The sequence below is a fragment of the Nothobranchius furzeri genome, chromosome 9 (genome assembly GCF_043380555.1).
Source record: "Nothobranchius furzeri strain GRZ-AD chromosome 9, NfurGRZ-RIMD1, whole genome shotgun sequence".
Lineage (NCBI taxonomy): Eukaryota > Metazoa > Chordata > Actinopteri > Cyprinodontiformes > Nothobranchiidae > Nothobranchius > Nothobranchius furzeri.
Genome location: NC_091749.1, coordinates 61,962,099 through 61,986,578, shown reverse-complemented (window position 1 = coordinate 61,986,578; position 24,480 = coordinate 61,962,099). Strand labels below are relative to the sequence as shown.

At 42.6% G+C, this 24,480-nt stretch overlaps 2 protein-coding genes across 3 annotated transcripts in view; one reads left to right on the top strand and one right to left on the bottom strand.

Annotated features, from left to right (window-relative positions):
- The first annotated feature begins 247 nt into the window (after positions 1-247).
- On the top strand, positions 248-4,027 carry cyp2r1 (cytochrome P450, family 2, subfamily R, polypeptide 1). The gene is made up of 5 exons (XM_015953103.3): positions 248-572; positions 1,342-1,483; positions 1,592-2,224; positions 2,330-2,659; positions 3,137-4,027. Exons 1-5 carry the CDS (start codon positions 336-338, stop codon positions 3,352-3,354), a joined length of 1,560 nt encoding a protein of 519 aa, XP_015808589.3. The 5' UTR covers positions 248-335; the 3' UTR covers positions 3,355-4,027.
- Positions 4,028-7,335: 3,308 nt separating this feature from the next.
- pde3b (phosphodiesterase 3B) overlaps positions 7,336-24,480 on the bottom strand; it is an 81,529-nt gene continuing 64,384 nt past the window's right edge. For both annotated transcript variants that reach the window (XM_015953315.3, XM_054732040.2), the window contains exons 12-16: positions 24,257-24,456; positions 22,658-22,861; positions 22,406-22,567; positions 15,460-15,709; positions 7,336-10,078 (exon numbers count right to left, since the gene is read on the bottom strand). In XM_015953315.3, the coding sequence (XP_015808801.1) occupies positions 9,876-10,078; positions 15,460-15,709; positions 22,406-22,567; positions 22,658-22,861; positions 24,257-24,456 (1,019 nt within the window). In that variant the 3' untranslated portion in view covers positions 7,336-9,875. The remainder of the gene's footprint in view (positions 10,079-15,459; positions 15,710-22,405; positions 22,568-22,657; positions 22,862-24,256; positions 24,457-24,480) is intronic.

The window sequence follows — 24,480 nt, the reverse complement described above, 5'->3', positions numbered from 1 at the left end:
TACGCACGCATCTCGGCCAACTTATTGATGCGTTTCATGACTTCTAAGACCCAAATGATTTCCAGGACCTACCAGAAGCTTTAAATGTTTGCTGACAGCTTTCATGGTAATTGAAATTAGCCAAAAGCCAACCTAATAATTACTAAAATGAGCAGGGGTATCGACAGAGAGCCTGAACAAAGTTCACCAGCAGTTGACTCTGTCTTTCTGGCCAATCTTGGGCTTAGAGGCGGGGGATAGACTATAAGCAAGATGATACATGTGCTTCACTTCCTCAGAGGAGAAACCGGAGTCGGTTGGGACTTTGTCAGCAGGGCAGAGGAGTTTTAGTAGAGATGGTTTCACTCAAGTCTCGGTCTCTGATGCCGGTGTCCAGAGCGGAGGCTCTGCTCGCGCTGGCCTGTCTGGCCATCGCGCTCCTCGCCTTCATGCTGGTTCGCCAGCTCGTGAAGCAGAGAAGACCTCTAGGGTTTCCTCCTGGTCCATCTCCCATCCCCATCATAGGAAACATTTACTCTCTCGCCACCGAGCCGCACGTCTTCCTCAAGAGGCAAAGCGAAGTTCACGGACGGGTAAGCGCTCTTTTTACCGGAGATGCGCTCTTCTTAAAAGAGCGGCTGCACCGGACCGTGCGCTCGCGCACACCCAGTTAGGATAAAAACGAACAATGGACACTAGATCTTTTGCTGGCGAGGTGCAGCATTTGATTGGAGGGAAAAAACGGACAAATCAGGGGATCCCAGAAATAAAAATCTCCTCCCAAGAGCATGAATCTTGCAGCCACAGACTCCTGGTAACACGAGTTTTACTAAAATAAATGGAAAACAGATGCAGTTGTGCAAAAATCTCACTGTCCACTCCTTGCACCCAAGCTTGATTGTCCAGGGTTTAAAAATGTAGAAAGTTGACAATAAAAATAAATCATCTTGGTCTGAAAATCGAGTCTTTAAGAAATTGAAATAAATAAATAAATAAAACATTTAATTTTCATACTGTTACTTTATAGATTTAGCTACATAAATTCTAAGAAACTGCATTTTTGTGACAAGCTGCTTGGAACAAAGTGCCTCTAGATGCAATTTGAGAAATGAATTGTCAAGGCCATCCTTTGCATTTGGCATAGATTAGGGTTGAGTGGATTACAAAAGTAACAAAAAGTTTGTTTCTCCGACTCATTTGTAGCAAAAAATAAGGGATAGATCTAGAATTTTGCACAGGACTTTGTAGGATAGATTGTTTAAATGTTTCTACAGATGCAACAAGCAAACTGTTGGGTTGTAAGTAACTAACCGGATAAGTATATATGACAGATGTCTCAATGAGACTTTTATTACCTTTCAGATTTTCAGTCTGGACCTCGGAGGCATCATGACTGTGGTACTGAATGGGTACGACTGTGTCAAGGAGTGTCTCTATCATCAGAGCGAAGTGTTTGCTGATCGCCCATCATTACCTTTATTCAAGAAAATGACCAAAATGGGTGGTAAGATGATGTTTAATCTTTACATTTTATCCTGTTTACAAAACAGAATATTAAAAAGTGAAAAAGGCTCTAAATGTTTAAATTTGTGCTTTTCTTCACAATCCTAAGGGCTCCTTAATTGCAAATATGGGAAAGGGTGGAATGAACATCGCAGACTGGCTTGCAACTCTTTCCGATACTACGGCAGCAGCCAGAGGCTGTTCGAAAAGCGTATCACAGAGGAGTCCATGTTCTTCGTCGATGCCATGGACAAACACAAGGGTAAACCCTTCAACCCCAAACACCTCGTCACCAACGCGGTGTCGAATATAACCAACCTGATCATCTTTGGGCAGCGCTTCACCTACGATGACAGCAACTTCCAGCACATGATTGAGATCTTCAGTGAGAACGTGGAGTTGGCGGTCAGCGGCTGGGCTCTCCTGTACAACGCCTTCCCTTGGATCGAATATTTGCCATTTGGAAAGCATCAAAAGCTGTTCCGCAATGCTGCAAAGGTGTATGACTTTCTGCAGGAGGCCATAAAGACATTCTCACACGGCAGGGTGCCTCACATGCCACGTCACTATGTTGATGCCTATTTGGATGAGTTGGAGCAAAGTGCAGGGAACCCCAATTCCTCTTATTCCCATGAGAACCTCATCTATTCAGTGGGTGAGCTCATCATCGCCGGCACAGAGACCACAACCAACACCCTGCGCTGGGCTATGCTGTACATGGCATTGTACCCTAATATCCAAGGTAAGGACAAGCTGATGCATCATCCATTTAATTACGTGAAAGAGATAAGTTGTCCAAATGGTTCTATAAAGTTACAACTGATTGCTTTTGTTTTCCTTTACAAAGAGAGGGTGCACAGGGAGATTGACAGTGTGCTGTCCAATGGGAGGCCACCCTCATTGGGGGACAAGCATAAGATGCCCTACGTGGAGGCAGTTCTGCACGAGGTCCTTCGCTTCTGCAACATTGTGCCTCTTGGTATTTTCCGTGCCACCTCCCAGGACGCAGTAGTCAACGGGTACACCATCCCCAAAGGCACTATGGTGATCACAAACCTCTACTCAGTGCACTTTGATGAGAAGTACTGGAGCGATCCTGCCGTTTTCTCACCGGAGAGGTTTCTGGACAGCAGTGGGAACTTTGTGAGGCGTGAGGCCTTCCTTCCGTTCTCTCTAGGTTTGTGTCTCTGTGTTATCTGTGGGTGGGTCAAAAGAGGTCAAGAGAAAGCCCTTCCTTTACAGATGATGTTAGTCAGGATTTATTTTGGGGAAGCAAACGTGTCATCTTATGGGAGGTTTCCTTTTGTCAATTACAAATTTGGAAAATAATTTTAGTTGACATGCATCACTTTGATTTTTTCCCCTCCTCTCAGTTGTGTATGCTTTTGCCAGATACGTTCTCATTATTTAACACCCCCCCCCCCCCCCCCCCCCCCACTGTCCTAATGGGTGTAACCCCATGAGGAAAGTTGAAGATTGAGCAGGGTTGATGGTTTATCCCTTGGGTCCACTTGGCAGGGGTGAGCACCACCTTACCCCTGCCACGTGGTCAACTTTCCTCGCGGAGTCACCCATAAAGACAGTGGGAGGGTTAAGCATAATTAGGTTGATGCGTAAATGAGGAAGCAGTAATGAACCAATTTTCTCCTTCCAGGGAGGCGACACTGCGTGGGCGAACAGTTGGCCCGGATGGAGATGTTCCTGTTTTTCACCACAGTACTGCAGAGATTTCATCTCCAATTCCCTCCAGGAGCTGTTCCGACAGTCACTCCCAAACTAGGAATGACCTTACAGCCCAAACCTTACTCCATTTGTGCTGTCCGCAGGCAGCAGAAACTTTCCTGTGCTGGAGACACTCCTTATCACAAGTAGGAACGCTGGCTGTTAGTATGGCTTGTGCAATAGTCTTTTCAAGGAATCTTTAGTGACACAGATGCCCCTCTGCAAGCTGGTTATGCAACTAATACTGATTTTTAGTGAGCAATATGCATATTTGCACAGTATTGTTAAACAGAGGAGGCAACGGGTGGTGAAAGGACATCCTGGGAATGCAAGCAGGCTATTGATCTGGTTCCCTGAGCTCCTGCACCCAGAAAATGAAATACCTGTTAACCTTGGCGCCATGGTGATGGCTTAGGTCAATGATTTACAGGATGTGCACCTAAGGTGGTTCATAGCCCCGCTGTTGTTGGTCAGCTCTGGGGAGATAAAGGACACCAGTTCTTGCTGTGCATTTTAAGCAAAGTGGGACAAGCAGACTTTCCAAGAAAGTTCTGAACAATGTGTGTCGGGAGCTGGAGACGAGCCAAGACATACATCATCGAGACTGACTCTGACCCCTTCTCCAGGGATGGTGCTGTTTGGAAAATCTTTCTCTTAGAAAGCAAATGCAACCCAGATGGACTTCTGGAAACAGACTGGTTACTGCAAGGCGGTGCTCCTCAGTACTGACATTTGTACATTTGTTTGTAGTGTTTGTCTGTTTTTGCAATACTGATTGTGTAAAGTGGTTTTCCTGTGTATTCATAAAGTATTATGTTTCTGAGTACTTGCTTATTATTATTATTATTATTATTATTATTATTATTATTATTATTTGCAGATGTAGCGACACTGGTGAAATGTCTGCCTCTTAAATGTGGAAAAATGTCAAATGTATTATTCTTGGTTGCTAAAATATTATTTTTAACATTATTATTATTCCAGTTGTTCTGATGCAGAACTGACAGGAACGTTCCTCAGGAACCAACTTCTATTGATGGCAGAAGGAACGTATTAGTCATAACTTTAACTTAAAGGTTGAAAACAAAACAATTTCATAAAAAGCTTTTTTTTTTTAAATAATACCTCCATGGGGCGTTATAGGTGTGCAGACTGAAGGTACGGTATTTCCTTTAAACGCTATAATTTAATTAAAAAATTTTAAATATTTCTTTTGACAGCACAACACAGTTTATGTTTACATCTAATAAAAGGTACCATTGCGTGTTGCAAAAAGTCGGCTCTGCACAGCGAGCTTGGCGCTGTGGAAAATGGCGGACTTGGTAAGTCAAGCAGCGGCTTCTGAGTCCAGAAGAAGTTGTTATCCTTCTCAGGAGAGGAGCGACCATAAAAAACGTAAAATCAGAGTGAGTTTAGATGAAGCCTACAACAGATGGGCCCAAATAAAAAATTTCACAGCAAACCTGGGATCCCGACGGATGGAAACTGTTCAACCTCACACACTAGATGTCGCTTTGGTGTTCGAGTTCCATATTCAATCTTTAAATTAAGTTCATGATGGTTGAAAATAGGGATGGGCAATATACCGGCATCAATATCGGTATCCGCCATGTTTAGTCATTTTTTAAACATATCTGTATTGGTTTGATAATTAAAACTGGGCTGATAATAACAACCAGTATTTTTGTTTATCTGTTTCAGACGGTGAGGGGGTGATGATGTGTAAGTGGTTAGTCATGTGACAGTGATGGTGGCACAGGAGTTAAGTGCTCGTCCTGTGATCAGAAGGTTGCAGGTTCGAGCCCCGCTCAGTCTGTTGCTGTTGTGTCCTCAGGCAAGACACTTAACCCACCTTGCCTGCTGATGGTGGTCAGAGGGACCGGTGGCGCCAGCGTTTGGCAGACATCTCTGCCAGTGCGCCCCAGGACAGCTGTGGCTACATTGTAGCTCATCATCACCAGGGTGTGAATGACTGATTGTGTTGTAAAGCGCCTTGGGGAGTTCCAGGACTCTAGAAGGCGCTATATCAAATACAGCCATTTAATCATCTCAGAAGCAAAAATGTGTGTGGTGTGTGAATATAATAAACACACACACACACACACACACACACACACACACACACACACACACACACACACACACACACACACATAGAAATAAAGTAAGACATTCAAAATTTCAGCTTGCTTAATTTTCCGTCTATACGAAACCTGATCTATCGAGAGGAGTCAGTTGCGGTGGTTTGGGCATCTTGTTAGGATGCTTCCTGGACGCCTCCCCAGGAAGGTGTTTCAGACATGTCCTGCCGGCAGGACACCAGTTCTTACTGGTCAACCCAGGACACGTTGGAGAAAGTACATCGAACTGGCCCAGGAACGCCTTGGGGTCCTGCCGGAGGAGCTGGTGGAGCTGGCCAGGGAGAGGACGGTCTGGAACTCCCTAGTTGGGATGCTTCCCCTGCGACCCGGATAGGCGGAAGAAGAGACAAATTCTGATGATTTCAGAAGCATAAATGTCAGGATGTGTATATTTATAAAGGTATTGGCAATTATTGGTTATCGGCCATAACAGCGATATTAATATCAGATGTTGGTATCGGCCCAAATATTTCATATCGGTGCATTTCTAGTAGAGAACACTGATGTTTGGGATGTGAAGGAAATAAGTAGACTGCACTTTGGTGAGAAACATCAAGGTGTGAACTTAAAAAATCCATTCATCTGTCATGAATTGCACAAGTGAGTGAGAACTGACCATCAGTTTGATTAAGGACAGCGCTTCAGAATCGTTAAACAAAACATTTGCTGAGACCTAATCTTCTCATTTTTAAGCTGCTTTCAAACTCAACATTAAAAACTTTGACGCTAGGAGTTTAAAATAAATATATTAACTTAATAAAGCAGCCAGAAATCTGAAGCCCCTTTCACTAAATGCTGGTGGGGTAAAGTGAAATGTCTGCTGGAAGCGAGGCAGTAACTCCCCAATGTTAAGAAAGGGTTAAATGGTTCTGAGGCCTGAGGCTGTGATAAGGTGATGACAGCTGCACAGCCAGCAGCTGTGGTATTTAAAACGGGAGATACTCAACACACATTCTGTGTGCAGCGCACCACATCTACATGGTTGTCTCCTTCATGAATGAAAACTCAGCTTTGCAAGCCAAACATGGTTGCTTATTCGATGATTTCTGAAAGGCTGCAGGAAACCTTAAAGTTTGGTTTTGTGGAATCAGCGTCAGAAGCTTTTTACTTTAACACATTTATCAGCTTTTTTTTTTTTGGAAAGCTGATTAAATCCAGTTTTAAATGCAGCTTTTGGGAATTACCTGCTTCCCACCAGTGGTCACTCCAAAAACTGCACTCTATTATTCTTTATTGTTTTAGACATTAAAGGAATAGTAGGCAGTTTTTCTTGCTTTTAGCACCCCCTAGTGTCTGTTGTTCATTCACTGTGGTTATACAGAAAATTAAACGTATCTCCTCAGTGTGAGTCGGTCTTCTTAACACCTTAATCTAACTGCTGAAATGTCTCCCCAGCCTTTACTAGTGTCTACAGGAGTGATTCATAACTCAATCAAACAAATCAGCTGTGCTAATTACCTAAAACATGCAGGAAATGTGCTGGAAGTAGACTGTTGCTCCACCACGTCAGCTCCACCCCATAGCTCCTTCCACCAGCAGGGAGCAAGTACCATATTCTGGCCACAAAGGGCGGTGGGGTCTGAGTGACATTTCATTAACCCGGAAAGAGTCATTTTAGCACATACTGGCTCAAAAACAATCTTAAAACATGAAAAAGTTGCATAGTTTGGCTTTAAGCACCAAGGGTTGGTTTGACAACTTTTTAAACAGAGTTTGCAACAATTAAAATAAAACTCATGCGTTATTACTTCATCCAAACAGGTTTCCGTTCGGGGGTGAACTTGAGCGTTGTGTATATTTGTCTAAATGACAAGCCCCCAAACTTCGTGCACGCTCACATTTTCTTGAAAGCAAGTCAAAAAGAGGTGCTTTTGATTCTTTTTGTTATTCTTTTTGGAGGTGGCATGGTCACAACGAGCATCAACAAAAACTGTGTATGTCACAGACACAAAAACACCAAAAAAGAAAAGGAACCCATGAGAACAGCTGGTTACTTTTAGGGATGGTGTTTTATGACATCTATAAATAACAACAAAAACGTGTTTTCCCCCCACACCGTAGACAAGGGTGAATGGTTACATTAGACAAACGTACGTATACTGATGCTACATAAGGGTAACAACTGTTCATAGATGTATTTATGGCACAATCATCAGAGGACACCGTGAAGGCATATACAACTTAATGAGCCGCTGTGTGTCAAGTCAGGAGTTATGGAGGCTTTATGATCCAGCTTGAGCCCATGAGAGAAAATTGATGACAGGTAGGTCAGGATGTGTGTGGCTCTAACCCGAGTCCAACTCACGCCACCGCTGCTGGAGAAACATTACCACACAGCAGCACACACATATTACAGGATGTAGGTTTGGCACTAGCCCGGTCGAGTGATTCAACAGTGATACAACGGGTCAATGGAGGAGACGAGAGTGGTTATGATACAGAACAGGGGCGGGGAGGCTGAAAACGAATGGGGAAAAACAGCCACCCCCCCCCCCCCCCCCCACACACACACACACACACTCACTTTCACATCTGGATAAAAGAGATAAAACACTCTGAAAAAACAAAGCTAATTACAGGATGTACAACATGTCAACTGCGTGTAGAAAACAGATGCATTCATTTGATTATTTCAAAAATATATATATTTATATGCACATACTCTTTTGTACAGTGGCTAAACACTCGTTTGGTATTAAAATGTGCACATCTTTATCTATTTTCTCTTTAAATATGACTTGATTTACACCGCTTGCTTAACATTTTCAGCACAGATTAAGATTTCATAAGGAGATAAAAAGAAGTAGGCGACACTTCTGCCTTCCCTTTCAGGGAACATCTTATTCTACTGGAATGCCAAGAGTTTGAACAGATAAAAGTAGAGAGCTTTTAGGCCGTAACCTCCTCGTGATACATAATAGAATATATAAGTCTTTAAAAATAAAACCAAAGTGACATGAAACCCTGCGTCCCTTCTTCTCACACTGGCCGGCTTGTGGATTTGGACAAAACTCTTAAAAGGAAAATAAAAGTCAGATGTGCATTTCTGAACATATCCTGCTGACAGTTGCGGAAATCTGCTCACCAGTGAGGTTGTAAAAATATTTCCCCCAAACGGTGTAAGGATTACAGGCTGCTTCAATTTTTAGTCAAGTTGTTCATCTAAGACATTAAAAACTACCCCCCCCCCCCAATTTTTCCCTTTAATAATCGTAAAAGTGTATTTTTATATTAATGTCAAACTCTTGCAAACTAATTATCCAACTTTTTTCTGTGAGTCCTGAGTAACCTTTAAAAAATACTCGTAGTCAAAAAGGAACATGAAGAATCCGTTCACTGAGTCAGCACTCCTGATCTGAATGCAACATCAAACACCAGAGGACATTTTAACTGATTCAAAATCACTAAAATGACACACACACACACACACACACACACACACACACACACACACACACACGCGCGCGCGCGCGCCATACAAAAGTTTTAAAATGTGCTCTCTTTCTCCCTGCTCACGCTCTCTCCTCACATTCCTGCCAAAGACATTCACACACTCAAAAAAAACAGAGTTAGAGAAAAAAAAATCAAAAGACTGGTGGTGCACATGAATAAAAGCATCCAAAATGATGCTGATATAATGCTATAAATCAGTCGACATTTCAAAAATCGTCTCTGTGACTGAGTCAGATACAGTGTTTCGTGTCACCAGCGAAGGAGAGGAACCTTCTTCACGAGCCGAGGCTCTTGGGCCGACGCGGACTCCGACAGGCACGTCATGAATACGTCAGAGGCTGAAACGCTTCCAGCCCCGTTGTCTGTCCACACTCGAACTGTTCGCTTTGGTAAAGGCTGTCGAACACTATCAGGGCATCTCCTCCACCTTTCGTTTGTTGTCTTAAATAAACAGGAAACAGTTTTTGTACCTAAGGGAGGTGTTACCGTTTTAAGCGCTTTGCATTCAAGGCAGCATCGCAGTCAATTCGTTCACGATGGAGGGGAAAAATAGTTAATGCTGGACCCCATCCTCACTCTTCTTCTGCACCCCTCTCCACACACACACACACACACACACACACACACACACACACACACACACACACACACACACACACACACACACACACACACACACACACACACACACACACACACACACACACACACACACACACACACACACACACACACACACACACAGAGTTCTGGTGCACTCGACTCTGCGGGGTGAAAGTGCATAGGGGTGGGCCCCCCACCGTCGCAGTAAGGATCCGCTCACAGTAGTAAGGCCTTTTTGTTTCTCCAAAAGATGTGACTGCTTAAGCGTTTGAGTGTCTGCACAGTGAATTTCTTAGTGTGTGTGTGTGTGTGTGTGTGTGTGTGTGTGTGTGTGTGTGTGTGTGAGAGTGAGAGTAGAGTATGTTTTATGTGCATTTATTAGCTGTCTCTATCAGTAAAAGGCAAATGGTAGAAGAACTCGTGTCCTCCTGCAGCTACTTCTTTTCTTTTTCTATCGTTCCCTCTGTCCCGCTGCTACTGACGCTCCTCTCCCTCCTCTTCCTCCTGGATGACCTGGATGTCATCTGACGAGGAGGCGGGCAAGCTGTCCGACAGCTGCTGTTTGCCGAGCTCTTTGCTCTTGTCCTCCTCTTCGATGATCTTCTTCCACACCTTGTGGTTTTCTGTCAGGTGCTGCATGATGCAGCTGAACAACCTGCGGCGACTTTTCGTCCTTCCTGCAATGGAGAACGAAAATATTCCATTGACGCAACTTCTGACCCTCGCAGCTCTGGTGAGCTGACCAGAAAAGATAATGGAAAAAGAAGCTTAAAATAGTGGCAGATACAAGAAAGATAGGTTGTGTCATTAAATGTAGAGTGTTATTGATGAAAAGAGGTTAAACTAAGACCAACCTTTATCTGGTAGTGACTCATTGTGTAAGTTAAAAGTTTATCAGCTTTGTTTATGAAGCAAACTACTACAAACTAAAGTCCTGCTCAAGATAAAAAAAAAGCACCATTAAAAAAAAGGATCATTTATCACCAGAACAAAGTTTTGAACCAATTTACAATGTGCCTATCACTGTTAATTTTCTTTGACTAAATCTTTTTTTTCCTGTAAGTAACTAATTTTTGCAGACGAAAGTGAAACTAAAACATCAAAAAAAGCATCTTCAATAAAAACAAAATTATGACGAATATTGAAAGAAGGACATACACTGCCTAGTGATGTGAAATGTTGGCTGGCCACAAATTTTCTGCATCTCAATGATTCCAAGACTGAACTGATCCTGTTTAATCCGGTCAGATCTAGCTCATTCCAAACCCCAGATCTTTCATCTATTTCTCAAAATCTAAAAACCGTTGTGACAAACCTGGGTGTGAAGATGGATTCATCTCTAAGGATGGACGCCCAGGTCAATGCCACTGTAAAATCTTGTTTTTTCCAACTCTGCCATCTGTCCAAATTAAGAGCTGTTTTATCTAGAAAACATTTGGAATCAGTTGTTCATGTCTTCATCACATCTAGGCTCGACTACTCAAATGCAGTTTTGCTGGGTGTCAATAAGTCAACCCATGCCTGACTTCAGCTCGTTCAAAACGCAGCTGCTAGATTCCTAACACGTACTGACAGGCGCCAGCATATAACACCAGTTCTCAAATCCCTTCAATGGCTGCCCATCACTTTCAGGGTCCAATATAAAATGCTAGTTTTTGTTTTCAAATCCCTCCATGGTCTTGCCCCCGTGTATTTATCTGACCTTCTTTCAATTTATACTCCCGGTCGCACACTCAGGTCCTCCAGCCTGTTGCTCCTCGAGGTCCCGAAAGCGTGTTACAAATCATGTGGACAAAGAGCTTTCTCTGTTGCGGGTCCTAAACTGTGCGACGATCATCCAGTCACAGTTCAACTGGCATCCACCTTGGCAGATTTTAAGTCTAGACTAAAGACACACTATTTTACCCTTGCTTCTAACAGTTAGCTGTTAGTTTGGCTTTTACTACTCTTATTTTATCATCCATTGTAAGAATTTATTGGTACTTTTTTATCGGCTTGTCTTTTTTTTTTATTGTTGGCTGTATTTTATAGTACTGTTTTATGTTTTTTATCTCTATTATTGTGCGACTGTTCAGCACTTAGGTCAGCCGTATGGCTGTGTTTTTAAAGTGCTATATAAATAAAGGTGGTATGGTAAGGTAAGGAAAAAAAAAAACGATCATTTATATAGATAAAAATCAGGAGGCGCTCTGATCCGACATTTTCGTCGACGAATAAACGATGACAACGAAAAGGATGAAAACCCAATCAGAAAATGGGAAAGATGGGAGGAAAGGACAAAAGGACCAATCAGCATATAGAAAAGGTGGAACTAGACGAGAAAAGAACCAATCAGAGTCCAGAGGCAGCCGCTATTTGAACAAGCTGAACAGTTGAACAGTTGAACAATTTATGTCCAAAATGAGAAATGTCCACGGCTAGGAGGAAAGGCGTTAGATGTGTCGATCCGGGGTTTCCTCTGGTCTTAAAAGCGTCACGATGGTGGCAGCGAGCGTTGGCGAGGGTGGGGGAAGGTGAGGAGTGGGTTGCTGCAGCCGAAATGAACTCACGGAGCTGCGCATTTGGTTGTTTTATTGGGGGTTTTTCCCGTGACGCTGCTACGGCCGAAATGATCAGTGCTCAGTGTTTTAGCAAAAAAATAAAAATAATACGTCCAGGCAGCCTACTATGGTAAATTATGCAAAGAAAACTAATTAATACACCTGAAAACATTTCTTACCTCCTCACATTACTAAAGTGACCCCTTTAAATGTTTCGATGGTATGATGTCATTTCCTGTCAGGTTTACAAATATTACTGCACATTATACAGATTTGTTTACTTTATTAATACTGAGACACAATTTCAAACTTTCAGTCTTCATTTAGGTATTTTCCATTAATTATTAGTAGGGATGGACAATACTGTATATCGGCATCAATATCGGTATCGGCTGATATTAGTTATTTTTTCAACATATCGGTATCGGTTTCAATTCAATTCAATTCAAAAATACTTTATTAATCCCAGAGGGAAATTGATTTGATAAATAAAACTAGGCTGATATTAATAACCGATATTTTTTTCATCTTGTCTCCATTTGTTTGCCTGTTTCGGAGGGTGAGGGGATGATGTGTGTCACAACCTGTCCTGTCTCCCCATTCTGTACAGGCCTGTGTCAATGTTAATTACTCCCACCTGCCTCTCGTCTCCCAATCACCCAAGGTCCCAGCTCCTCCTGTATTTAAATCCTCTCGTTCCTGTTTGTCTTGTCGAATTATTGTTTCGCTGTCTCATGTGCTCCCCATTAAGGACAGGTCTCCCAGTCCAGTCAGCGGCAGCGGCACCGCCACCGATCCAGTCAGCGGCACCACCTCCACTACCGTCAACGGCACCGCCTCTGGCCCAGCCTGTTCAAGTGGCTCCGCCCCCGGCCCAGCCTGTCCAAGAGGCTCAAGTCAGCGCTAGGTCCAGCGCCTCCAATCAAGTCAGTGCCAGGTCCAGCGCCTCCCGCCAAGTCGGCGCCAGGTCCGGCGGTTCCCGCCAAGTCGGCGGCTCCGCCTCTACTCCAGTCTGCACCTGCAGCGGCTCCGCCTCCACTCCAGTCTGTGCAGTCACCACCGGCCCTGCCCTCGCCTCATGTGCCCAAGACGCCGGCACCCCCAGACTCCGGGGTCACCTCCTGTGCCCCAGACTCCGGCCCCCCAGACTCCGTCTTGGCCTGCGTTGGGCGTCCGGTGCCGCCCTTTAGGGGGGGGGTACTGTTACAACCTGTCCTGTCTCCCCATTCTGTTCAGGCCTGTGTCAATGTTAATTACTCCCACCTACCTCTCATCTCCCAATCACCCAAGGTCCCAGTTCCTCCTGTATTTAAACTCTCTCGTTCCTGTTTGTCTTGTCGGATCACTGTTTCACTGTCTCATGTGCTCCCCATTAAGGACCCTTCTTTATAATCATTCTTGCCTGCCTGCCTTTTTCCCTTGCGATTGGATCCTCACCTCCGCTCACCTTACCTGCGCTCGTGACAATGTGTATTTGTTTAGTCATGTGAACAGTGAATGAAATAATCTCAGAAGCGTAAATGTGTGTGTTAATAATGTAAATTCAGCTTTAATAATTTATTTCTATACAAAATCTGCTGATTTTAGAAGCATTAATGTCAGTATATCGGTATCGGCAAATATCGGTTATCAGCCATAACAGTGATCTTAATATCGGATATCAGTATCGGCCCAAAAAATTTCATATTGGTGCATCACTATTTTTTAGTATTAAAACAATTAATAATTAAGAGTTTTATTGATCCAAAGTGTAAAATGTGATTTTCTTATTTCTTTACACTTTCAAGTAGGTGTAGCTAGGGATGGGTACCGAATTCGGTACTTTTTAAGGTACCTACCGAATTCCATAGTACCGACCGAGCACCGATTCACGTCATTTCAAACGGTGCCTCGTTTCGGTACCCGTCCATCATAACGAGAACTTGCCAAGACAGCTGCGCATGCGCAAGAGCGTTTTGTCGTTGCTTGCTGTGAACCAGTTGTAAACAGAGCAGCATGGTAGAGAGAACGCAGGCTAAAGCTTGGGTCCACTTCACTAAATGTGATGGGTAACTGGATGATGAAACCAGCGACAACTATCTAAGTGAGACATCCTCATCTTAATCTGCTCCGGTAGGTAAATATAATTAGCTTGATATGTTAGCTTCCGTTTCGCTAATGGTGCGTTCGCTTTCTCCTCGGAACTCCGAATTTCCGACTAGAACAACATGAATGCACTCTAAAGTTTGGCTTCACAAATGTGACGGGTGAAGACGAAACCAGTGACGATCTAAGTGTGAGGCATCGTTTTAATCTGCTCCAGCAGCTAAATAAACTGTTTAAGGTATTGTTAGCTTGATATGTTAGCTTCCATTGCTACCATTGTTTTCAGCTAATGGTGCGTTCCCTTTCTCCTCGGAAATTCTAACTTCCCAGTAGGAAAAATCAAATGAAAAAAGATGGCAAAAGGAATGAAGATACACAGTAAATTTAGTTCACAGTAAAGATGTTTGCTTCAGTTTAATTATCAGCTTATAAAACTACAAGGGTGATGTTAAAATACAAACAGTTGTATGTTATTTATCGTGATATTTGCACCAAAGCTGTGGAACACATTACCACTGCTAGTGAGGCAAGCACCAACAGCTAGCATTTTTAAATCACGCCTGAAAACTCACTACTTCAACCTAGCTTATACAACATAATTATGGACCTCACTTACATCTGCACTGTTTAAAAATGGACTCCACAATTATCGACTTCCGTACTATTGAGGTTCTTTTTAAAATGTTTTTTCTAATTTTTATTCACCCTGTGTCTTATTGATTTTGAGCTGTTATTTTTGGGAATTTTGTTGTATTTCCTTTTTATATTTTATCTGTGTTCGACATGTTTGTATAACGCCGGTTTAATTAACCAACATTTTTAGTGTACAGCGCCTTGTTTGGTTGTAATGCCTTGTGAATGCGCTTTATAAATAAAATTGGATTGGATTGGATATTTATCAAATATTGTTATATATTGAGAAAAATATATATTTAATTATAAACGAGAATTAAAATAATAAACACTCAAAAGTATCGAAAATTGGTACCGTTAAGTACCGGTATCGATTCGTAGGTACCGGTAATTAGTACCGGATCGATTCAAATGTCAAATGTACCCATCCCTAGGTGTAGCTAACATTTCCTTTACAGACGTTGAAAATGAATGATTGATTTTAGTCGACTAAAATGAGACTAAAATGAAAACAAATTAAATAATAAAAACAAAAGTTAACACTGGTGTCTATTGGTTTAAACTAGGTAATTCTGAAAAACTGCAAAAAATATATCTTCCTATCTGCAATCACAGTCATGGGAAAATTTTTTGGAGAATGTCAAAAACATGAATTGCCATAAAATTTGCTGAATCGGTTTTGGTTAAGGTAAGTTGCATTTCAGAACGTTATAAATGGTGGCAACCAATCACAAAGACCCTCTGGGTCAGGCAGGGTGAGTACAACCTGCAGCATGGTAAGAGAAGATGAAAAATCTGACCTGATGCCAGGTCATCCTCTAGCTCATCCTCCTCTTCCTCTTCATCTGTTTCCACCTGCTCCTCGTCTTCATCCTCATCTGACTCTGCTTCATTAATCCACTGGCCTGGAAGAAGACCGGCGGCATCGTAGGAGTTGCACAGTGGTCCCACGATATGGGTGATGAAGGACTCCTGGAGCTTGGCCAGATGCGGGGAGGAGCGGTCCATGAAGGGACTGATTGGTAATCCCAACCGGGCTTCCTCATCTCCCTGCAGATTCAAAACAAAACAAAACTGAATGATGAAGTGAAAACAGAACCTGAATGATGCTTTACTGGAGTTGCAGGAAGGTTCTTTGAGCTAATTAGAAAACTTCTGTCACAAACTCATCTTGAATGTCTCAATCACTGAGAACACAAGTCTATTTCATTGCATCGAGGGCAGGCCCCATTCAGACCCAACACTAAAAAGTTTGGTTAGCAGCCCTAAACACAGAAATCCTCTGGACTGAGTCGAGCTAAGATGCTCTAGGACACTTTTATCCACATTTCTGTAGGAATCTGAACTCAGATCTGCAATTGGCATGACTGCAGAGTTGTGTAAACTATCTGTTTTTTTTTTTTTGGGGGGGGGGGGGGGCTTCTCTATACAGAATCAACTTAGATCTGTGCGGACTTTGATTTTATCGTGCTGCTTTGCTTCTCTCACATTGCATCTGTTCTAAAACAGAACTCAACACTAAAAGGAGCAGAGATGAATCAGCAGAATGCTCTTGTCTGAATATGGATCCAGTTAATCCTATTCATGACTTAACAAAAGCTTCACTGTTCCCGATGTTGTCTAGTTTGTGGGTTACCTGTCAGTCCTACACATGTCTGCATGCAGAGAGGTGGCTGAGATCAGACCACTCAGGTGTAAACTCAGGCTTAGAACTGTTAATCTGTGTTCAGATCAGCCATGAAACAGGGTTGAAGAGGTCAGTGATTAGCATGTGGCTAGTTAGTGTGTCGATATTGGCATGTATAATCAAAAGTAGTCACAAACCAATGTGGTTATATTTTATGTGTATGGATAAAACACGCAAAGGTAGTGGAAAGTGTGAAAACCTGATAAAAGATGGAAAACTTTCAGTGAAACTCTGAATGGGCCCATTTACTGCAGAGGGATAAAGAAATGTTACTATTGTCTGTTGTGAATTTCTTATCTGTATTTTGTGCTCCTGGTTTGTGTATTGATGACTGAGATGTTTGGACAGTGGTGAGGTTGTTCAAAGGCTCGATTAGGCAGAAATGTCAGTCAAGTGTTTGTACAACCAGGAGGATCCCGACATCAGAAACAGCCGGTAAATACTGGAACTGTATGATAAGTACTAAAAATAAGCTGTGACTTTACTCTTGTTGTATTAAGAAAATTACAAAAAAAAAACATTTTAATCAATCAATTATAAAATGTATTTAAAATAATAATAATATTAATACATTGCTAAAGCTACAAAGGCTAATGTGCAAAACAAGCTAGTCCAGCATATTTTTTCGTGCCTCTTAACAACGTTCTAACTTCGTTGGGGCGACGGCGCCCTGTAATCGGAAGGTTGCAGGTTCGAGTCCCACTCAGTCTGTCGCTGTCGCTGTGTCCTTGGGCAAGACACTTCACCCACATTGCCTGCTGGTGGTGGTCGGAGGGACCGGTGGCGCCAGTGCTCGGCAGCCTCGCCTCTGTCAGTGCGCCCCAGGGCAGCTGTGGCTACATCGTAGCTCATCCCCACCAGTGTGTGAATGACTGATTGTGTTGTAAAGCGCCTTGGGGGGTTCTAGGACTCTAGAAGGCGCTATATCAAATACAGGCCATTTACCATTTAACATAGTATAAATATAAAAATTATGTGGAGATTAAAAAAAGAGGAAAACAATCATGATGAAGTGCTTTTTTTTTGCACCTTCTCAGTGGCCTAGTGATATTAGTGTCTCTCCTGGGACTGGGAGATCAGGCTTCAAATCCCCCTTTAACCCCCTGGAGGCAGGCGTTGCAGATTTGCAACGTTAAAACCTACCTACCTGGTTACTCCACATGTTTATGTTTATGTTTATGTTTATATATTTAGCAGATGCTTTTGTCCAAAGCGACTTACAAGTGATAATCGGCATGTTGCCCTTGAGGCTAACAACAACAATAGCAACAACTTGACATCAGTCATGGAGAGGAGGAAACAAAGGAGTGGACGGTAGAGAGGGGGGATGGGTGCAGGGAAGGCGCTAGTTAAGAAGATGCTCTCTGAAGAGCAGGGTCTTCAGGAGTTTCTTGAAAATTGAAAAGGAAGCCGCTGTTCTGGTAGTGCTTGGAAGGTCATTCCACATTTGTGGAGCGATGCATGAGAAGAGCCTGGATGGTCCTGAGCGTGGTGTAGGCACTGCTAGCCGACGATCCTGTGATGATCGGAGCGGCCGGGCCGAGACGTAAGCCTTTGCAAGAGGATTCAGGTAGATGGGAGCCGTACCATCTCGGACTTTGTATGCTAGTGTTAGCAATTTGAATTTGTTGCGTGCTGCTAGCGGTAGCCAGTGGAGCTCAATGAACAGAGGGGTGACGTGTGCACATACGTACTTCATGAGCATTTTTATACTAAGAAGTACCCCTGAAGGACTTAGTTGTTCATCCTTTTATCAAAACTTATTTTGAGCCTGAGAGGGTTTAAAATGGGACCCAGTGCCTCCCTGCTTGACACTCGGCATTAAGGGGTTGGATTAGGAGGTCACACCACCAAACAGTTCCTAAGCACTGCCACTGCTGCAGCTCGCTGCTCCCCACGAGGATGGATCAAACACTAATTTCATAAGTGTGTGATGATGACTAATGGGACTTTATTTTAGAGGTCGACTGATATATCGGGCCATTACAGTAAATTTTCTCTATATTGGCCATCGGCCTGAAATTATTTTAAAAAGCTGATTAAAAATAAATAAATAAATCAGGCACCCGTGTGGCCAACTTCCTCCAGTACTAGACTGAGGAAAGGACCTGAAGGACCCCAGCACACAGTTTTTTTGTTTAGAGTTTGTTTCATATTTGAAGTTCAATAAATATTAAGACACTTATTGACTTATTTAATTTATATTGCACACAGTGAGTGTTCAGTTGTCTTTCACAATCAATGTGCTGTTAAAATGTACATATATCAGCCTTAATAATTGGCTTTAGATATCGGCTGTCGGCAACAAAACTCTTTAAAAATCTGTATCGGCATCCGCCTTAAAAAACCCATATCGGTCAGCCTCTCCTTTATTTGTCTAAAAACCTCAGCCAATAACACGGCGCAGTCCAAAACCAATGATTGCACCATCTGGTTGTCTGTCTCACCAAACCACCGTACTTCCACATCTACCTGGGTCCTCAGTTCATTACACGGTTGTGCATTTAGCAACAGAACAGCACTGGGGTCAGAGGTTCTCCGCTCAGTAATATCAGAGAAGGAGAAACAGTCGGCTGCTACCACTTCAACTTTAGGACAAAACACCAGAGTCCCAAAAAGAAAAACACCATTTGGAGTCACAGACAACAAGACATTTGGACCGAGAAAACTGCGACTGGTGTTTAACACTCTCTTGTTTCCTCTGGCATATCAGGGGTGTGTGGCCTAGGAATGATAGCCAACTGGAGGGGTGAGAGTTCTGCGAATGTGGTTTTTATTTTTTCTTCTTCTTGCGTTTAAAAGCTAGCTTGTTTTGCACATTTGCTATTGCAGCTTTAAAGGGAGACCTACATTTAAAAATATACATTCTGTGGTTTCGAACTCTTGGAACAGTACAGATGAGGACACAAAATGCTGTATGAATGTAAATCCTTAAAAAAAAAAAGATAGTAAAAAAAAATCTATATTATAAAAGTACATGGATGCAATAGAGCACCCAGTGGGGATCTGATGGCATACTGCTGCTGATGTGGTTAACTGCCCATTAAACATGATTTAGTGTGTGGGATTAGGTCATCTACTTATCTGTATAAATACGTGTGTGTGTGTGTGTGTGTGTGTGTGTGTGTGTGTGTGTGTGTGTGTGTGTGTGTAAGATGAGCCAATAGGAGATATGATTTAATAAACATTAGATTATTTCTACTCCTTTTCAAACTGTTTTATTTTCAGGCTTGATTCCTATTTTATTTAAACCTCCCATTGTCTTCAATGGTGACCCCGCGAGGAAAATTGACCATTGAGCAGGGTTGATGGTTTATCCCTTGGGTCCACGTGGCAGGGGTGAGCACCACCTCACCCCTGCCACGTGGACCTCAAGGGATCAGTGGCGGCGCCAGGGGGGCGTTATAGCTACCCCTGGATTAGTCATTGCACCCCCAAGTAAATATTAGATTTTTTAATTTTTACAATTTAATTTTAATTTAACGTGTGGATGTGATAATATTTAACATACAAAACAAAAATAATCAGTAAATTATCATATAGATAGTAAAAACTTAAACCAAAACAGGAAACTGATGTTAACCTTTGACCTCATTTTCCACCTATGAACGAGTGAAAGGTAGAGCTAGTGGTAAAATGGATCGGATTTTGTTGCCCACATTTCCACGGGTTCAGTCAGAAATGAATGAATCTTTGGAAGTGATCTCAGACCAACAAAAACCTACGGATCTGGATGAAGAGAGTCAACCCTCAACCGCTGCAGCAGTCGAGGGTTTTGCCGCTGGAAATGCTAACACTAACGTTAGCTAACCTTTGCAACACTCTAGATGGTTTTCTGTGTGGCTGTATGTGTTTATGATTTCATGGAAAAGTCAGCGATTGTTCATATGTTTATGATGTATATTAATTAGGGATGCACCGATCAGGTTTTTTGCTGCCAATCACAGATACCGATATCAAAGAATGCTGATCACCGATACCGATATCAAAGAATGCTGATCACCGATACCGATATCAAAGAATGCTGATCGCCGATACCGATATCAAAGAATGCTGATCACCAATACCGATCACGTGGATTGGCCAGAAATTTTCTACAACATTATAATGAGTGCTACAAACTACATAATCTGGGAATAAAGGAAATGTAACCTAATCTAAAATGGTCTGATCGGTCTGCTTTGATCTATTTTGAAAACTCCAATCAAAACCGATAGGGGCGCTATCGGCCGATTGGGATCAAATGCAGATCCATCGGTGCATCCCTAATATTAATGATTGTTTCAGGTGTTGTTGAGGTTTTGTGTATCTGCTAGTGTTGAAGGTGTTTTAGAGAACAATAGGTACGCATGACCACTTCCTTCATAGCACCCTCAATAAAAAGACTAGCTCCTTCATAGCACCTGCAGAAAAAATTTTCTGGAGCCGCCACTGCAAGGGCCAAACCATCAACCCTGCTCAATGGTCAACTTTCCTGGCGGGGTCACCCATGAAGACAATGGGAGGGTTAATTTGTTTTTATATTCAAAATAAAGATTTCTTCATCATCACGAGAAGGTGTTTTACGCAGATTATGTGTTCTAACTGCATTGATTTTAATTTAAAAGCAGCAACTTCTAAAGACAGGTTGAATCCAGTTTGCTCAGCAACACCTGATAAATCATTAAAAATATAAAAACAGCGTTCCTCAAAGATCTTGAGCATGTTTCTCTCACAGAGGTGTGTGTGTGTGTGTAACAGACCAAGGAGTTAAGCTCTATGATCTCTGAACCTCAGCTAGACCGGAGTGTAGCTCTGTGTATCAGATGCCTTTAAGTCTTAAGATGTGAACTTTGCCGAACTCATGGGGACCCCAGACGGCTCAGTGAAAACGTGAAAAGTGGTCAGATGAATCAGTTTTCCACACCTTTCTTTGGGGTGGGGGTGATTATAGGGCTGCATGTGCTGACAAAACTTTGAGCAATCTCGTCTTTATCTAAACATCGATGTCATCACCGCATTAATCAGGAACAATCCCATAATGGAGATAAGTAAACTACAATAGCGAGTCGTGTTCTCTACATGGGCTGCTTGGTGGGGCAGTTGGTGGCATAGTTGCTTCATAGTGAAAATGTTGTATGTTTGAATCCCAGGCGTAGCCTTCCTGCATGGAGTTAGCCCAATAGGGTGCTCTGGTTTCTTCCCACAGATCAAACACATGCACGTTGGGCTGGCTGGTGACTAAATTGTCCCTTGGGGTGTGTGAGTGTGTAACTGGTTGTTTGTCTCTGTGTCCTCTGCCTCTCGCCTGATGACTGCTGGCGTTAGACACCTGTTCCTCATGACCTTACTGAAGGTGAAGTAGTATGGATAATTAGTAAGTGTGACTATGTTAGTGCTAATGACTAATTAGGGGAAGTAAAAAAAAACTAGATAGCATAGCTTGTAGACAAATTATAGCATAGAGAATGACCTCTTTATTGTAAAGCTAACAACTATTTAAAAAAATACTTGGGACTATTTAGAGTTAATGGAACTATTCCTTACACAATGAGGTTTCAGGTCACAAAAAAACAGGAAGTGGACTGACTTGTTGCTCTTATTTTGAAACTTGCATTTTGCCTTCCTGATTTGTGTTGAGAAGATTAAATAGCCAGTATTTGATAAAGCGCCTTCTAGAGTCCTGGACCCCCCCCCCAAGAAGCTTTACGACACAGTCATTCACCAATTCACACACAAATTTCCATTGTGGTGGTGATGAGCTACATCGTAGCCACAGCTGCCCTAGGGCACACTGACAGAGGCGAGGCTGCCGAACACAAGCGCCTCCGGTCCCTTCGACCACCACCAGCAGGCAAGCAGGGTTAAATGTCTTGCCCAAGCACACGACAGCGACAGACTGAGCGAGACTCGAACCTGCAACCTTCCGATTACGGGGCGAGCACTTAACTTCTCTGCCCCTGTCGCCCCGTTTGCATGATAAAACGCTGTTGACGATTCCAAAATCAAAATGAACAACTTTTGAGACCACTTTCGAGGTGAGATTTAAAGGTTTTTGTACACTTTTCAACAGTCTGTACCTGCTCATAAAACTCATTCACAATGCCTTCGGTCCATTTGAGGTGCAAGTCTCGGACTTTGGCAGGTCCATTGATGTCTGCCAGCTTGATACACACTTGGCACACAAGGAGTCTATCATTCTCATTGGTCCAATCGATTCCCGGACTATTCACATCATTCACCTGTAGTCAGATAAAACAGATTTGTCAACAACAACTGACCCAACATTCATGACAAATGTGTGGTTTGTGTATGGATTCTCCATGGCGGACCTTGGCATTAAACTCAGCCAGGAAGTCAAAGTGCTTCTTGAGGTCTGTGGCCAGTATGGCCTCGATGACGAGGAAGCGGAAACGCTTGAATTCCACGTGGTCGAGGTTGGACAGGAAGTTGTACTCCGGCTGCGACAGGTAGAGGCTCCAGGCTGACGCGGCGTGGTGGTTCTCCAGTACTGAGCGGTCATTGTACAGCACCGCCTAGAGTCAGGAGAGGGAAAGACAAGTTGGTGAAAGATTGGAAATAAGCCAACTTAAGAAAACTCCTATTTCCTCTAATTAGATTAGAAATTAGATAAACACTGATGTGAAAATGTGGGAGAATATCCGATACTAATATTGATATTCTGGTTGATAACCAATATTTACCGATATTATATTAGGGTTACACTAATTTAATTACATACACACAACCCCCTCTCCTCCTGAAACAGATACACAACAGGCAACTAGATATCCATAATGTTTATTTCCCCCCAGTTCTAATTATTGGACTAATATATGTTGAAAAATGACAAACATTGGCTGCTACCGAATATGATGCTGATATAAAGTGCCTAAATATGGGTTATAGAACTTGTTATGGAACTTAAAAGAGCAAAGGCCTGATGAATGAGATAAAATGATGCAACAGCATCTGGTTATGAAAGAGGATGAGCAGGTAAAGCTGACAGAAGATACAAAGAAATCCTTTAAACGCACGTAATTTTCAATCCTGTCATTGGAAATCAGTTGGTTCAAGGTCCTTCTCCCTTTTTTTGACCCACTTTCTGAGGAGTGAGAGTACTATCACTGGACAGGTTATTCAAACAATATTTAAACTGGGGCAACTGGGTTATTTATTTAGTCTCTCAGTTACATGACCGAAAACAATGAGATAATCTGGTGTACTAGCAGTAGCGAGGAGCTAATCTTGCTTGTGACCCTTATTTGAGACAACGGTGTAATGTCTGTGTGTAAATGACACCGACCCCCTGTGACCCTGTGTGAATAAGCAGGTAAGAAAGTGGATGGAAGGATAAACTGGAAGCACATAAAGAATAGGGGTGCAAAGAAAAATGTTGACTCAGGTTAAAAATTAACTTGAACACTGGAGATGACATTAGAACACACACACGCACACTCTTTCAATTACAGGTAGTGTCTCTGAAGCTAACGGAAATGTTTTTTTATCAGCTTGACCAACTGGTTTTCACAGGGTCAGAACTCCATGGTTTGTGAAAAGTCACATGCCAAGAAGAGGAGAAATGAAACACTACAGTCACACATTAGGCTGATCAGAATGAAAACAGTGCACAAACGCAGACATACACGGCTCATCTCAGCCACAAACACAATGATCATTTATGCTTAAGAGCTGTTGATTTAACAAAAATACCAACAAACATCAGGTGGAAACCTTTAGAATGAGTCTCTAAGCTTACATTGGAAAGAGAGGCAGATTTAACGTGTGAGAACGCATTCATGGGTACATGGATGATGTTTGTTTTGACTGGAATCTTGTGGAAATGGTCAACAAATGAAAGTAAAAACACTGAAAATGAACCTGAGCAGTTTAAAAAGCACATTATAATCTGCTAAAGACAGACAGATTACCTGAGGTGCATTAGTGGCTATTAGAAAGGCATTGGTACGACCCGGATGGTCATAGTCGTGCATTGCAGCTGCTACATAAAGGGCCATGAGCTCCAGGGCAGGAATGTTCCAGGCCAGGCAGCCGTAGCTGTCATCTGAAACGGTGGAGCTCCTGGACGAGGCGTAGGATATCCTTCCTGGAGAGATTCCACTGTCTGAATCTGCAGCATTCAACAGACAACAAG

What these genes read in the sequence shown, in the direction of transcription:
- cyp2r1 (XM_015953103.3), top strand. Translation starts at nt 336, where the DNA reads ATGGTTTCACTCAAGTCTCGGTCTCTGATGCCGGTGTCCAGAGCGGAG. An exon ending in AAAGCGAAGTTCACGGACGG is followed by an intron (nt 573 to 1,341) that starts GTAAGCGCTCTT and finishes ATTACCTTTCAG; the next exon opens with ATTTTCAGTCTGGACCTCGG. An exon ending in ATTGTACCCTAATATCCAAG is followed by an intron (nt 2,225 to 2,329) that starts GTAAGGACAAGC and finishes TCCTTTACAAAG; the next exon opens with AGAGGGTGCACAGGGAGATT.